Source organism: Cydia fagiglandana, chromosome 9, assembly GCF_963556715.1.
Source record: "Cydia fagiglandana chromosome 9, ilCydFagi1.1, whole genome shotgun sequence".
NCBI classification, from domain to species: Eukaryota; Metazoa; Arthropoda; class Insecta; order Lepidoptera; family Tortricidae; genus Cydia; species Cydia fagiglandana.
In genome coordinates this window covers 14,299,745-14,317,575 of record NC_085940.1, presented here as the reverse complement: position 1 = coordinate 14,317,575, position 17,831 = coordinate 14,299,745, and the positions used below count along the sequence as shown (strand labels likewise).

Here is a 17,831-nt window from a genome sequence, read left to right as displayed (position 1 = left end):
TATGATGAACACACTATGTCTCATGTCGCTAAAAAGTTACATAGCAAATTAAACGTTCTTGCCTGTACTTAGAGACCTTAGAGTTAATATTACAAGCATATGATCCACAATACGGGTGTGCTAAGGATGTTATTTAAATTTATTGTCATTGCAACTGGTTTCCATAATACAATTAATCAATTCCGTCCATAATAGGCATACTTAATGGGGCTATAAGAAATACATTGGATAATTGAGGAGATTACTAAGTAATTGTCGTGCCACGTATTACAGTCTATTATTATCCTGCTCATGTAGAGTTATGTCATAGGTTTGTTTCCCAGGCATTGATAACATTGTTAGAGATGCAACGGATAGTTGTTTGGCCGGATACTGGATACCGAATATTCGGCCTGACCATCGGCCGAATATCCGGTATTCGGCCGCCGAATATTCGGCCAGCGGAACTATACCTACATTTCGGTTTTTCAGGTGCGCATTCTGCAGGTTTCACCTGTTTCCTAGTGAACGTTCGCGCGGACTCATTTCTAGGTGCGAAATGAGTGCGCATGCAAGTCAGTGGAATGATTAAATTGTTTTAAAATAATAAACAAGTACGATCATGACCGCGTCTGTTTCTTAAATCCAATTTGTTTACTCCGAAATCAAGCAATGGTACTATCCGGTATCCGGCCGGATAGTAGGTCACTATCCGGTATCTGGCTTTATGACATTATACACAAAGTCGCTTCGCTATAAGAAAATGTCGTTCACGTTTTCAAAATGTTCCAAAAGGACTAAGATGGCTGGCTCTTTATCATTTGTCTCCATGCCTGTTACGTTCTAACAAGTATGTAAGTGCGACAGTGACGCATGATACGACAGGTGATAAAAACGCGACCATGATACCGCTGCAAGACGGTATACCTTGATATTACGATGATGATGTTGTCTGACATAACGATATATCCTATTTTTGATCTACTCAATGCCATAATATGGCATGGCATGGTTGGGTTGCGGGCAACTAAAGGGTTGCGCGCAACTCATGTGTTTTTTTAGTTCTATAGATAGGTAGAAAAAACTGTATACCTATAGGTCTTTATTTTGCTCCTCAAAATAATGAAATCACTGATCAATGCAGAAATTGCAGTGGTATCTTAGGCTAACTCAATTTTATTTAAAAAAACAGTATAAGAAATTTGTGACATTTATGAGAAGTAGAAATCACCCATATTTAACGCTTGACTAGATATTAAATAATTAAAATATATGAAATATGTTAAAATCTGTACCTGCGTGTAATTTTTAAACTTATTCCATTTATTTTATAATTGTATAAAACTATATTAAAGTAATTATAATTACATAGGTAAGTACCTAATTACTTGTTACCACACTGAGCATCGAATTATTGTTATCAAGCGTAATTATTTTCTTTAGGTACTATCCGAGTACTTTGCCTGACATACGATAAAAAAAATACTGTAAGTTGTCAAAGCGTTGATTTCATTGCGATACTCTCTTGAGATTAAATACTTAAGTTATTTATATGTTTGTTGTATGTACCAGCTACTCAGATACGTGTTTTTATTCGAAAATCCTTTTAAAAACCGATGCAAATGTTAAAATATTGCGATGACCGCGCAGTATCGGCGAAGATTTTATTGGATATTCGTTCAACAAAATTGGGTTTCTGAAAATAATCAGAAACTGTTTATACGATTAACTTTATACGACGCGACGGTTGCGAAAGTGGAATTCGCTGAGATGCAATAAAACCACTTCTAGTTGGCGTACACAGTACCTATTTATTGTAACTTGTGTCGATTCAGTAGAATTAAATGTATTTTATTTATCTGGGTGATAGTTTTTGGAAGGTGATTTTTGAGCAAGAAATCTTTGGACGATAACAATATTTTAGGACTACGGGGACCTACACAAGGTATGTTGTTGTCCCAAGTCCCAAGTAGGTCGGTGTCAGGGGATCAGCGTTTTATGGTGTATAGCATAACTGCAGTTGTGATTTGGGAAAGTCAGTAATAAACATTTTAATAATTGGATATTATTTATTACTGCAATATGACAACACTGTGATGCTTGTGTTAAAATAGAGTTAGATCGTAAAAAGTCTGCAGCGATTTCGATAGCCCACGCAGTGCAAGTGTCATTTTAAACATAAAACTTCTATGAAATTATGACGTATAAATAACACTTACACTGCGTGGGCTATCAAATCCGCTGCGGACTTTTATTGATGCAACTATATTAACTTAAGTAATTTAAATTTAATCCAAATACGATTGTTGTCTGATTCTGAACAATCGGATGCGGTTAAGGTCCATTTCTTGAAGCTACCTAGTAAAGACTGACCTGAAAGACTCACTGTTGCGCATGATCCAAACAAATGTGAAAAAAGTGTGAGCTTGTCTAAGAAAATTAAAAGACGTGTCTTTGTAGTGCGCGACTGCGGGTTATTTTATAAAATATAATAACGCATACCTAACTACCGATTGATTTTGAATTATCGTTCGCAGTACCTATTGACATCGAAAAGTGTCATTGCCACTGGGATAATTTTAGCTCAAATACTCGTACCGTGTTCAAAATAAGTCTTGTTATTGTGTTAAGATAGACCTATAAGTGGGACAAATCGTGGTATTCCAGGCAACCTTGCCAGAGGGCCGAGAAGCTCTAGTAATAGCCGCGTGAATGCGTGGGCGCGTCTTTCTTTACCACGCGATTTGCTCAAAACACTCGGCGCTCGCGCAGCGCGGCGGATCGGCTTACATCCCTTTCCTCTCCCGTTTTTTGTCAAATATATTCGTAATTGACGATGTGTGAGTGAAATATTGTTTTGAACAAGTGATAATAGTTGGAAAGTACGTGATGAGATATTTTCAGTTTTGTTTAGTGTTGTTATGCAGGTAATGTGTTGTTCTTCTTTATAATTGAAATGTCTGTTGATATATTGATGTTACTTGCATAGGTTGTCGCTGATTTTTTTGGTGCTATTTTATTTTGTCTGAAAATGTTGTTTTGTCCCAGTTTGAAACCATCACCGTTATTTCCTTTGTTAATCGTTAATGTAAAAAAAATAAAAGTAGAACTTCAATAAAATTGCTTTGCGGACATGTTTCTTGTTTGATAACTAATAGGTCACAAGGCGCTAGGTTTATTTAGGTATTATAGGTACCCACTACCTACCTTCTTGTTAACATTATTTTACGCTCAAGGTTACTTTGACGCATTGGAATGTAAGAGTCTAAACTATAGTTTGTTGCAAATTTAGACCTTTTGAATATTTAGTTTTAACATTTCATAAATTGACTTTTACGAATGAAATTCAGATCAGTTTCTTGCGCGTAAAATACCTAGATTAAATACGATTATTTTCTACGTACCTAATCAGTGTGTTTTAATTAAATACGTGAGTATTAAGTCGAACATAGGACTTTTTGGCACCCAAGTAAGCTCTGAGATGCAGATAACACGGCTGAAACGTTGAGTTCAAAGAGTTACCACATATTTTTACAGTTACACTATAATAATTCAGCCTATATACGTCCCACTGCTGCGGGCCGATTTTTGAATTTCGATCGTTCGATTTCGTCACTCGAAAATCGGTAGAAAACGGCGAAATGCTAGTTTTTGAAATACGAGGGAACGAAATTTGGAATCTCGTGGTATTGACCACTCAGTTTCAATTCTATTAGTAGAATTTAAATGCCTAGTAGTGGAGATATTATTTAACGAAATACACGAAATCGAGTAGTCGAAATTCAGGCCTCCTCTCGAGCGCGAGAGGGCTTTGGGCTATAGTCCCCACGCTAGCCCAATGCGGATTGGGGACTTACACTAATCTACGTAGTACTAATAATAATTTACAGTTACACTAATCTACGACCAGTCGTTAACTAATTTACTAACATTTAATTAATTTTTTTGGAAAAGTAATATTTAATTTATGACTACAAATTATTTCCAATGATTGTCGCTAACACTATACATTTCAATAAAATGTATAAGTGTTTAGAATAATACATTTAATAGAATGATAATATGATTGAATTGACGAAAACGTAGAAAATTTCTTATTTATTAATTTTAAAGAATTTATGTTTACTATTACAAAGTAGTGCATTTTGCAATTTAGTAAAATGGTAGCAACAAGATGGCACGAGCTGTTTTAAATAACAGTGTAAGTAGAAAATGTAGAAATACGTGCTCTTTGCATAATATCGTATCAATCGAAAGGCCTACTTTGTTCTAAGTGATTTGGATAGATTGGCTTTGCGTTACATTGTACAGCGAGGTCAATCGTATTGATGTACAAATGGTGGTGTAAGTTTATGCAATGAAATTATTAATTAAAATTGAAATTATTAATGAAATTTTTTCTTGTAGAATTTGGCTTAGAAAGTTAGCATGTTTACACGGACGGACAGTGTGTATGCTTATTGCTTAATAATGGAGTCTTATTGGCACCTTTCGGCTAGGGTCTGGAACCCTAATAATTATTTACTTAGTTGTAATTACCAAAAATAAATACCTACCTATTTGATGTCTCATAAAGCGTCTTGTAAAATTAAATTATCTGTAAAACTCATTTATTTAAAATGATAAATAACATACAAAGAAATTCTACGTCAATGGAATTATTACAGCAGCGGAGATTTGTCGGTAACCGAGTCATGACAGATCGCACGAAACCTGTCTTCGACCTTGTCTCAGACAAACCGGTATTTGATACTGTTATTTATATTTATGTGTTATGTCGTTGTAAGATAATGTTTTTTAAGAAAAAAACGAGAGTTTTTACGATCTTTTGACCTGCCTATTACCTATGATACGGTGACTACAGTGTAGGCATGCCTAATTAATTGCCGTGCGCAAATGCAGGTGAACGAAATTAGAGATTTTTCTTTCCACAAATCTGTAGAAAGATCTTTCAGTCGAGGTTTTCTCAAGGTACTTACTACAGGTTTTTAAGGGGTCTGCAACATGCGTGGTTGACACTGGAGCTGCGTCCATAAACCGATTACCGGTAACCGTTTACTAAAACATGATTGCCATCAAAGTATGTTTTCGTAAATGATAAATATTTTTTTTAATTGATTAAATTTAATTAATTAAATTTATTTAAATTGGTATTTTGCTTAGCAATCCAAGAATTTTCAAGTGAATAGTGAGGCTATAATATCCAGTAGGTAAACAGGAAGATAAATGTTAAACTAATAAAGCAAACAAAAACGTCACTGTAACTGACATTTCAGAAACTTCTCGCTTGATAGTATAGTACAGGTAGAAGTATCCTACTTAATGCTAAACTAAAACCCAGTTTTTTTTCATATCATCATGGTTAGTCCAGCTAAGTAAAGTCAACCAAAGATGGAACCATTTTGTTCCAAATTTTTTTACTTAACACAACTATAATACAATCAGCTTCATGCAGCCAAGCCTTGAACCAGTCCATGGGTGATCAAAAATTTCTTACTAACGGTAAATCTACCTAAATCGGTTTAGAATTATGTAGGTATCAAACATGCTCATCATAATAGCCAAATCGACATAATTTTTGTGCATATCAGCACTAAATCTGTGCGCAACCGTGACGAATAAACTAATTAAAACTAAATTCATACGTACGTATTTGCATTAATGTTACTACATGTACAAGCACGGTAAAAACCGGGCAAGTGCGAGTCGGACTCGCGCACGAAGGGTTCCGTACCATAATACAAAAAAGGCAAAAAAAAAAACGGTCACCCATCCAAGTACTGACCCCGCCCGACGTTGCTTAACTTCATATTCAATTACACAAACGGGTCTACCGCGATATAATTTCATTGTTTTTCATTGTTTTAGGTAAAAACAATGAAATTATATCGCGGTAGACCCGTTTGTGTAATTAAATATGTGTACAAAACGCGAGAGTTTAAAGTGTTATATTGCTTAACTTCGGTCAAAAATCACGTTAGTTGTATGAGAGCCCCACTTAAATCTTTGTTTTATTCTGTTTTTAGTATTTGTTGTTATAGCGGCAACAGAAATACATCATCTGTGAAAATTTCAACTGTCTAGCTATCACGGTTTGTGAGATATAGCCTGGTGACAGACGGACGGACGGACGGACAGCAGAGACAGCAGAGTCTTAGTAATAGGGTCCCGTTTTACCCTTTGGGTACGGAACCCTAAAAACGGAGCTCGGCCCATTAACAACTGGGCCATTGTCATTGCCATATGACTGGAATGGAATTTTAATTTCGGTCTGTATATTTATTCAAAAGTTCTCATTGTAAATACGGGTCCTTAACTGCTGAACGCTGTCGACATTGGACATGACTGTAGGTTATATAACCGTTGTTGTTTAAAGCCCGTTCCATAAGTGGGGTTCGATTATTGGGAGGTCAACTCGATTGCCACAGTGCGATTGCGAGCTTCGATTTCATATGACAATATGAAGAAGTTGATGCAATCTGGTTTTTCCGTTTTCCGATTTGAACTGTAGTTGTTTTGTTGTGGTGCACAAGTTTGATTTATATTATTTTTAATAAGTAGGTATACTTGCGGATTCCTTACTGTAGTGAAGTGATTTTTAGGGTTCCGTACCCAAAGGGTAAAACGGGACCCTATTACTAAGACTTCGCTGTCCGTCCGTCCGTCCGTCCGTCCGTCTGTCACCAGGCTGTATCTCACGAACCGTGATAGCTAGACAGTTGAAATTTTCACAGATGATGTATTTCTGTTGCCGCTATAACAACAAATACTAAAAACAGAATAAAATAAAGATTTAAATGGGGCTCCCATACAACAAACGTGATTTTTGACCAAAGTTAAGCAACGTCGGGAGTGGTCAGTACTTGGATGGGTGACCGTTTTTTTTTGCTTTATTTTTGTTTTTGTTTTTTTGCTTTATGGTACGGAACCCTTCGTGCGCGAGTCCGACTCGCACTTGCCCGGTTTTTTTCTCGCATAAATATATTTTTGGAATTTTATGCTAAATTGATGGGGTACTTTTTCTTCGTGTAATAAACTAAAAACTATATAAATTCGCAATATACTTATCCTTTTTATCCTTACCTAAAATAAATAAAAATACTTAGTATACTAAGTTACTCTTTGGTACTAATTTTGTGGCAAAGGCAAGGCAGTAGTAAAGGTATTTATTTAAACTATTAGTTTCCTTGCTCTTAATTGACTAGCCGTTTGAAGTTTGTAAAATTTTCGAAGTGATAATTATTCAATAATTAGTTACCTATAGGTAATTTATTTAGAGTCTCACATTTGTTCTGAATTAAAGAATTTAAGTGAATGACAATAATGTGTCAGTAAAATTGGTAAATGCATTATAGACTTTGCAAACTGTAGCTAGAAACGAATAATCAAATCAAATGAAATCAAATGTTTCCTGAAATTTTGGAGTGTTAAGGAGCATTCCATGAAATTGAAAAAACGATAGATCGTTTGTCCCGTACAAACGCGTATTTTCCTAAGATTTGCAGGTATATGAGTTTCCTTTTCTATGACAAATGGTCAAAAATTTGCAGAGAACAATAATCGCCTGCTTTAAATGCCCAAAAAAAAGTCGCAACACAGGAAATAAAATGCGTTTGTACGGGACAGCCCGTGGAATGCTCCTAAACGTATATAGTACCCAATAACCTATACCTAATTGACTCGCTGTTTTTTAGTTTTCTGTGATCAAATCCGTGTAAATGAACGGGTGTAAGAACATGACCCGTGTGTTTCCAGCCAGGTTTGTTTAGTTGCGTGTCATAGCCATTTACCTGATAGCATTTTTATGCTGAAAGCTGCTAACTGTTTACATTTTATTAAGTAATTTAGCTTTTATTTTCTGTTAAGTGTTAGTCGAGGCAATTAGCCCAACTTTCCCGCTCCGTCAGCGCACCGAGTTCGTTTGATTTTGAAATGTTCCCTCTAATGACCGATGCTCCCCTCCCTACTAATGGGGGTTGATGGCTATTTGTTGACATTACCGACAGTTATTAATATTTATTGCTTGATGTTTAGATATTTAACTTTGTGGGCGTTGAGAATGATTTTTGAACTTATGTTAGTTGGAATCCTTTATCGTTGTTTAACATCGTACCGATGAAGTGCGTAATTGTTTTCCTTCGTACTTTCATGGAAACGTAAAACATATCTTGCTATTTCAGTCAGTCTCGGTACAAAAAGTACTGCGGTTGACTGAAATAGGCTGACAAATACGAACGTTTCCGAGAAATTACGAAGGAAAACAATTATATACTAGCCCCCTTATTCATAAACGTTTACTAAAGTTGACAAGCCGATAATAATCCTTTATCCCTTTCCATTATACCAATACGTCGGAAAGGGACAAACGATTATTATCGGCTTGTCAACTTTAGTAAACGTTTATGAATAAGGGGGTATATCTATAGTTCGTATTTTGTCCATTGTGTAGGTTAAAGTGGCCCGTCTCCGTAAAGGGGCCCACTGATTAACAGTCCGCCGGACGGTATGGCCTGTCAGTTAGATCAAAATTTTCACAGTTCCGAACAACTGACAGGTGATACCGTCCGGCGGACGACGAGATTAATAAGCTTGAGCAAAATTTAATCATTTTCTTTTATTTAAGGACAAAATTCTGACTTTTTTATGATGGAATATCTATTTTCATAACGCTCTGAATCGTTTAAGAATATACATAAATAATTTATGTAGGTAATTTGTGAAATCAACAAAAAAATATTTCGATGCATACTGTAATTACTTGTAAGTTCCTTAAAAAACCTTACGAACTTACCTAACCTGGTTGAGAGAACCAAAATTATTCTAATTTTACATATAAGTACCTAGATATAGTAAACCAAACATCGCAATACCTACATTCACCAATGATCTCCTTGCGTCACATCCTATTGTTACTAAATAGGTATCCTGCGTTTTATGAGTGATAGTTTCCTGAGGGCCAACAGCAAACCACATTCGATGTGTTGCCTCTCTGTCACACTTATGTACGAATTGACAAGTTCAACAGAGAGGCAACACGTTGAACGTGGTTTCGCGGTAGGCCCTCTGCCTCTGCGGCGCACATTCCTAGTTTCAAGTCGTAGACGAAATTAACTAATAAACTGGATTTATCACTGCGTAGGAGTGCCTTCCTTCGTTGTACAGTCAGCATCAATAGTAACGGATGAAACAACGCTCCAAAAGTATCTGCCACCCTGGATTGCCCTGGAATTATTTTCCAAATAGAGATACATCTCTACAGTTCGTGTTCTAAAGTATATTTCTTGTGATACCTATATCTCTATTTAGCAAAACAATTCCAGGGCAATCCAGGGTGGCAGATACTTTTGGAGCGTTGTTTCATCCGTTACTATTGATGCTGACTGTACAGTCGACGTCAAAAATATGTTTACACTTTTCCACCTTCATCCTTTGTAATATGGCAAAACATCTTTAACGTCGACTGTACTTACAGAACTTGTCGATTTCTTCCATATTTATGCTGGTCATTTATATATGGTAATTTGAGTTCATAATTTGCAAAAACAAAATTTGATATCACTTTGATTTTAATATCAGTTCGGTTCACACTTGACTGCGACATACTGATGCGCTAGAGGCCAATTCTGAATTTGGAATTTGTTAAGGTTTTCATATTGTTTTGATACAACTTGAGTCTGCAATCAGTGCCGCGTCGTGAACTCATGAAGCATTTCGCTTGCACTCAAGGTCTTGTAGAATTGAAGAATTGATATCTACGGAATTAATTGAATGATTTTGAACGCATTCTTTGAGAAGTACTCTTATTATTAAATAAAATAAATAAAATAAATAAATATTGTTATCTCAATTTTATTTTATTTAGTTTTTATTTGTTTTCAGAAACCTGGAAGCTGTATTCTACTTTCTCTCTGGGTAAGTTTATAATTGATTGTTTAGGATGACTCTTAAATCGGTGACTGTTGAAAAGACCATAAAAACCTTTCGTTATCAAATCTAAATACCAATAGCTTTTTATTTTACAGCAGTTCTGCAAAATGTGTAGGTATACGTTAGGGCTTAAAAACTAAATTTTCGAAATTATTCTGGTATTCTAAATTGACGGTGCAGTAAATGCCAAGAAAGGTTTTTTATTATATTATTTTGGACCTTATTTCAATGCATTGAAGCCAGATGCCATCTGTATATTCTTTTGCATCTATGCTTTTCGTGATTCGCATGTGAGTACAGTCACCTGCAATAATATTACTCTTCGAAGGCCGCAAAAATATTTGCCGCGCTCTTATAGTTCTACAAATAAGATCGTGTCAGATATTTTTCCGGCCCTGCGTTGTGTAACATATTATTGCAGGTGACTGTACAGTCAAAGTAGATCGATAGGTATCCAAGCCTGTATAGAAATTTGTATATAGCGTTGAATACTATAATACCTAAATAATATTACAGAATGTTGTATGCTGCATGCAAAGTAGGTAATCGAAGTAAAGAAAAAAAAAACCGGGCAAGTGCGAGTCGGACTCGCGCACGAAGGGTTCCGTACCACAATGCAAAAAAAAAAAGAAAAAAAAAACGGTCACCCATCCAAGTACTGACCACTCCCGACGTTGCTTAACTTTGGCAAAAATCACGTTTGTGGTATGGGAGCCCCATTTAAATCTTTATTTTATTCTGTTTTTAGTATTTGTTGTTATAGCGGCAACAGAAATACATCATCTGTGAAAATTTCAACTGTCTAGCTGTCACGGTTCGTGAGATACAGCCTGGTGACAGACGGACGGACGGACGGACGGACGGACGGACGGACGGACGGACAGCGAAGTCTTAGTAATAGGGTCCCGTTTTACCCTTTGGGTACGGAACCCTAAAAATACATAAAATAAATGGAACCCATTTAATGTTTACTTCGTGAATCGATCAGAGTTTATATCATTTTGATTGCACCAAGTGTACATTTATATCGTTAAAGAACTGTCAACAAGATATTATAGTAAAGTATCTTACAATTAGTGTCCGACCGAAGGTTCGGTTTCGGTTTCGGTTTCGGCCAGTTTCGGCCAAAAAATTATGTTTCGGCTGTAGTTTCGGTTTCGGCCAAAAAACGGCCGAACCTTTCGGCTGGGCCGAAACTTACGAAATGGTACTTCGGAATAAGACCAAAAGTTGGGGAATAAGTAGGACAACAATATTAATACCTCTAAATATTATACTGATTCATGTATAGGTACAGAAATTAATTGGTTTATTATAAAACACAATTCCACTAATGAGGGCGCCACTGGACGGTCGACGCAGTCTTAAGAGGCTGTCAATACCTATAACGCACACACTGTCTAATTGTTTCGGAGTGAATGAGTGATTTTACCTCAATTTACTATTAGTTAGTGTTCCACATGTCCCCTACATCAGCTTAGCCTTTGGCCTCGCTGCGCCATGCTCGGCGTGTGGTCTCGCTTTTTAACACAATGGACATTGGTTGGAGTCTGTGCTCAACTACTTATCCTGAAGCCTGAAGCACGGCTTTGACTTCGCATGAAAGTTCGCCTCACTGGGGCACTTCGGACTTTTAGGCCCAGGTGAAGATTGGTACCCGGCCTTGCAATATTGTCAACAAAAAATTTCGCGCTCGCGGTTTTGGTTGGCCCTGTATCTACATGTTAACTTGACTGGTGAATGAATAGAGTTAGACCAAGAAAATTCTGCAATGATTTTAATAGCATACGCAGTGCAACTAGTGCAAATGTTATTTATACGTCATAATTTCATAGAAGTTTTGACGTTTAAAATAACACTTGCACTGCGTGTGTTATCAAAATCGTTGCAGAAATATCTTGGTCTAACTCTAGTAATTTTCTTAAAAAACTGCTTAAGTAACACCAATTTCAAGGATATTGGGTGTTGACAGCCCCATAATATGTGTATAAAAGGGGTTTTGACATTTTTGCAGCGATTTTAACAAGTCTACAAAAGTTTCGGTTTCGGTTTCGGTTTCGGCCGAAACTAGAGCCAAAGCCGAACATTCGGTTTCGGTTTCGGTTTCGGCAAAAAAACATGTTTCGGTCGGACACTACTTACAATATAGAAAAGAAATGTAGCAAGACACTAACGATGCCTCTGAATAGGACTAATGTTATGTCGACTGGTTTGTTTTTTAAGGGTGTACTAAAAGGAACAATATAAGTACTACATTTTAACTTGAAAGTACTTTTTAGTTGACCCCATCGATATCAAATCAGGTATCTATTGGTAATTAGGATTCTCAAGATGTAGAGAAAACCCTCTAAATATTATAGGCACACCTATAATTATTCTGGTATTTTATAAAGACTTGCATTTGCTCTTGAAATATATTGCTGAGTTATCGTGGAACTGATGATTACACTGTAAAATAATAAGTCGCCACTTTCTTGAAAACATCCTCATTATTAATTGTATAAACTTATCTTAACGATTTTATATCGTGCCTAAGATATACAATACACAATAGTACTGTACTGCAGTCGATCAAGACCCCAGAGAAAGAAGCGCGACCCGTTAACAGCACCCCGGTGACAATCGACGATCTACACTCAAGAGCAATAAAAACTTGTCATATTGAATGGAAATTACCATTCCAAATGGCTCGCTATTATTGCTGTTGAGTGTACATGATCGGTACCGATCTCACGCGCGCCCCACAATACTCGATTTATGCGCTTCGCGACACTGTTTTATAACATGGCGGATTATTGTGACCGCAATAATTACCTACCTACGTACGTACATACGTATACATATTTATGAACTGTATTTAGCCATTCGAATTGATTTTAAAGCATAAATAGGTACTACTTAGCTTGTAATAAAATTGTTGTCACCGATTTCAAAGAGGATTCACAATTTGTTGACAAAACTTTTGGAACAAACTTTATTCCTATAGCCTATAGGTATGATTTGATAACCTTTTTTGTGTAGGTATTTATATTATACTTAGAAAGAATAAAATATATATAAAGTAATAATGTTATGTTTTGTTTGATAACAGGTTTTCAGTTCGACTTTTTAATTTTTTTCTTTGCACCACCAATTGCATATTCTAATTTTATTGTCTCCGCTACCCAAAGGTTGTCTGGAAGAGATCGCTCATAAGCGCTAAGACTGCCTGTTGTTACCTCTCTCCCATTGTCTTTATTAGGTTCTGTGCATGTATTGTAAACTGTGTGAGGTGTGTAATAAGTAATAACGAGTATTGTATTGTAAGAAACAAAAGTAGGGAACGAAGTAAGAAACCATAAAATATACGTGTTTTATAAAATTACGACTTAAATTCCTTGGTTTATAAAGTTACCTCTTTTGTTATTCGTATTTGTTGGAAAATAATTTTATGTTTTTTCCTCAAACGTAATACCTACTTAAATTTGTGTTGTGTGTAATATTCCCCATATAGATGATTCAGTATACAGGGTGGAAAGGCACGACGATCCTTCCCGGAAGTATTAGGTCGTTTAAGTGATACTGAGCAGATTGGTAATGGTAAGCAAAAGAATCGTTAATTGAGTAAAAAATAAAAATACCAAATTTTCTACTTTTTAACTCTGGTGATAACCCTATAGCATGTGCACATGACGGCTAGGTTAAGGATCTCCGTCGGGAAAGCTCGGGACTTTACGCTTTTTTCCGATCGTTGACAAAATCGCAATGAGTATGAATGACGCATAAATGACAAATAAATCAAATGAATGCAAAAATATTACAAACAATTTTATTACTTCCTTAGATAATTACTTTTTGCCAATATTTAACACTATCTTCTCTTCACATACGGTTTTCAAATGTACCTCCGTGTCTTATAATGTACGCCGCAGCCCGCACCCGAGCCCGCGCACATTGCCCATGCGATAAGTGTATGCTCTTCGTCATTTTTCCTCCGCAGATTGTCACAAACAGCAATTAGCCTTTAATGTCTCATTTCGTCCGCAGTTTCACATTCCGTTTGGTACACCATTATCTTTTACACAGCCCCACAAATTTAAATAACCACGAGCATCTAACAACGGCATTTTTATTTGAAGAATATGAAATTAAGTAAATATGAAGTGAAGTTCAATGACAATTTAATTTCAAACATCAGACGTCTTGTCTATTTCCTACCACCCAAGAAGGTTTGTTAGTTAGGTATTTAAGAAGTATTTATTCTTGATTTATTCTTAGTATTTCATTTTTGCTAGTTCATTTCCTGCATCAAACACAACCTACTTGTAATTTTTAATTATTTTAGAGAGTTTCCAATTATTCGAAAATAATTTTGTGAAACGTGTTAAGAAACTAAAACCTTTTCATCAGTCAAGGAAACCAGAGATATTTATAAGACGATTGCGTACTTTTGAGTGGTTGCCAATGTCACAATTTGAACTGTCGTTGTAAACAATGTTGTGGTTAGTATTATTAATATTAAGGAATAACATAACTACTAAATTCAAGTATTGAACAAGTGGAACCACTAATAAAGCAAAAATCCTGCTACGATTCTTACCGTGTTTTAAGCAGACCTAAGAATAGTTGGATGGCAACAAATTATTACAATTTCCTGTCGTATACTGATTGTTTACAAGTAAGTTCATTGACCCTGTCACCTGTTAGGGTTAGAACAAAGTAGTTTTTTGCATGGATGTTTAAAAGGTCATAATTTAGAAACGGTTGCCCATATTAACATAGTTTCTATGGAGAAAATATAGAGCTTAGGCTAAACAATCCCCCTTTTGCGGAAAGGATCGTCGTGCCTTTCCACCCTGTATACGAATATATATATACCTACATATACTTTATGTAAATAATATGTTTTGCACTAATGTTGTGATTCGAACATTCATACCTGTTTATCTACATTTAAATCAGAAATAAGTTTCGTTCAGTTCCGGAAGTTGGAAAAAATAACAATATACTAAACCAATATTACTTTCAAAATTTGAAAATGAGTACCTAGTTACATAGTACGTGATAGTGCTTAGTAAAATTTGATCAATCTTAAAGGTCGTTTAAAACCATGAATCAAGTCAGTCGATTACTGCTTCTCTGGCGTCAGAGAACACTTCTTTTTCTAAAATTTATTTGGGACAAAAAACAGTACACACAAGGTTTAGGCACAGATATGAGTAGAGTTTAAATGATAGTAAAATGTGAGACACAGGGAAACCTACTTTGAGAGCCAAGAACCAATGTTATGTAACAACTCAAAGTTGCAATAAATATTATTTTATTTTAACAACATCGTCCACTTGAACAGACATTCGTAATTTTCTGGAAAGCTGACTCCGACATGTATGAGTGCACCGGGAACACTGCCGCTTTCTACGCGACGGTCAATTTGAGCTACTTACTTGTAGCCGTAGGACTACAATCCATACCATAGAGCAACGGTCGGCAACCTTTTAGCAGCCAAGGGCCACATAGTAGTTAACGAAGATGACGCGGGCCGCACTTTGGTAATATTTGTGACTTTAGCAGACATTGTCGTTCGTCAGTATTACATACAAAATGGCCAGGGGACTCGCGGGCAAGCAAGCGAGAGGTTGGCGGGCCGCTGGTTGCCGACCGCTGCCATAGAGCTTAGAGCATTTAATAACCGGAGTCGCCTTTAAGAGCTTACCCCTGTGCCGAAAAATTTTGCACAATTTGTGCAGACTTGTATGGACATGGACTGACGTTTGTCTGACATGGCTATTTGTACGTTACGTACAAATAGCTATACATTTGACGTGCCTCTCCCCCGCAAAAATCAGCAGACTGTTTTGTACAGAAATTGACAGCCGTAGTTTTGTGATATATTTTTCGACGTTCTTAAAGAGAATCTGAACATCTATTTTAAAGTCAATACTTACATTATTTATCTTGGCAAGTGAAGTGTCTGAAAAAGTCGTAATAACGGCAAATCGGGTCCAAATTGCACAAAAAATCCGTTGTTCCCGGATCAGATAATTCCATACTTTGTAGGCAGGTACTTGTTAAATAGTGTGTATTTAAGCCTAGTTGTATCCTCATCCTCACTCCTCCCAAGCGCAAGGAACACAGGAAAAAACGTACCTATTGGCAGTACTGTCTTTACTATAAGGGCACACGGGGCCCGTGCCCAGGGCCCCTATCCTCAGGGGGCCCCGAAGGACAGACAGTAACAGTATATTTGATTACCCATAATAAATAGAAGATCATAATAGAAAAATATTAGCTTTCTTTACTTTCCTAAAGGGCCCCAAATTCTTATGTGCCCAAGGGCCCCAGTATAGTTTAAGACGGCCCTGCCTATTGAAAAAGGATGATCATATAAGATGTACTCTATTTCTTTTAATACTCTATGTCCATACATCGGAATCTTTTCATTTATTTCATCCTTTGTTTACGCTGCTTTATAATATTGTAGGCACCAACCTAGTGTCACAATCTACAAATGACAAGTGAATAAATAATTATGACAAAATAAATAAAGTAATAGATACGTTGGACAAATATTTTGCATCAAAGTTCCATTCATAAGCCAATGCAATAATTTGGCGTCAGGAATAGAATTTTTTGAATTGTTTCTGAAGATGGTATCCAAATTTGCAAGTTGCTCGATGTCGTAAGATTTAACATTTTTTCAGCAATAAAATTAGATTAGTTATAATCATAGCGGGTGGTAACGATTCCGCGTAATTGTCTTATTTAATGTTTCATAACGTTCATCAGTCATAATCGATTAGACAAATAGGCCCATGTTGCGAAAGGCGACGACCGGTAAAATGGCGGACTCTTGTTGCTATTCCTGTAGCTTAATACATCGGAATCTTTTAAATATTTATGACAAAATAAATAAACTAATGAATACGTTGGACAAATATTTTGTATCACAGTTCCATTTATAAGCCAATGCAATAATCTCTGATGGACCAGTATCAGTTGTAATATTATTTTTCAAACTGGAAGGGCACGGTGATAGATGTCAATTCAACATAATTTTGTGACATTTGGCATTTTGAGGTTACACCACTTGCCCAGAACGTTTTTTGACGTCCCTCTTGCCCTGATTCTTTCATTTCGAAATGGCACAGCAACAAATTTCATTACTTTCATTAGACATGACATGATTCTGTAGCCGTAAAATGTACATGTAGTTTCAAAATACACCTATCATAAATAAATAAATAATTTCCATACTAAGTAATCAAGCTTCGGGCGCTCAGTTGATTAAACTTAGAGTAACTGAGCCGGTGTACGGTAATCCTGAATACCGCGCCTTCAAATCTCCCTCAGATTGTAGATAAAAAGACTTAAATATGAAAATTAATTTTGGAACTCTTTTATGAACGAATAAAGGTCGTGGTCAGAATTATGCTGGTGGCCACATAGACGATGCGTTTTGTGAAGATTGGGAACAACTGTTAAGTTGTATCGGTTATTAAGCACCGCAACGCTTGCTTGATTACTAACTGCTGTCCCGGAGTGAGTGACGCCTGACGCATAAACTGCTTTCGGAACTATTTATGTGGAATGTGGAATAGATATAAAGATATAATATATCATATAAGTTGCCTGCAACCTTTATAACTTTAGTTATCTGTCCATCTTTACTTTCCCTTCGGGTATTATACAAATATATTATAGTGTTTTCAATGACAACGTAAGCCTAATTGTTATATGTTTTGTGCCTGTATAAGCAGAGTTAGGTACAAAATTAGATAATATAATACTTACATGAAAATGTTTATTTCGCGGCGATACATATGCACTTTGTTTGGATCATAATGTCATAGTATGCAGACTTAGTATCTTTTATGAGAATAAATTCTACACAACGATCATTTATTGAACAGTTGGCGAAAGGGTAGTGGGATCAATTAAAGTTAAAT

General features: G+C 36.1%; 1 protein-coding gene across 2 annotated transcripts in view; it reads left to right on the top strand.

Moving 5' to 3' along the window:
- LOC134667449 (extracellular serine/threonine protein CG31145) overlaps positions 1 to 17,831 on the top strand; it is a 112,835-nt gene that overhangs the window by 27,282 nt on the left and 67,722 nt on the right. The window contains exons 1-2 of one of the 2 annotated variants that reach the window (XM_063524861.1): positions 2,789 to 2,906; positions 9,859 to 9,891. In XM_063524861.1, coding sequence (XP_063380931.1) covers positions 2,869 to 2,906; positions 9,859 to 9,891 — 71 coding nt within the window. In that variant the 5' untranslated portion in view covers positions 2,789 to 2,868. Of the gene's footprint in view, positions 1 to 2,788; positions 2,907 to 9,858; positions 9,892 to 17,831 lie in introns of those variants that run through there. The other variant, XM_063524862.1, reaches the window with a different exon arrangement.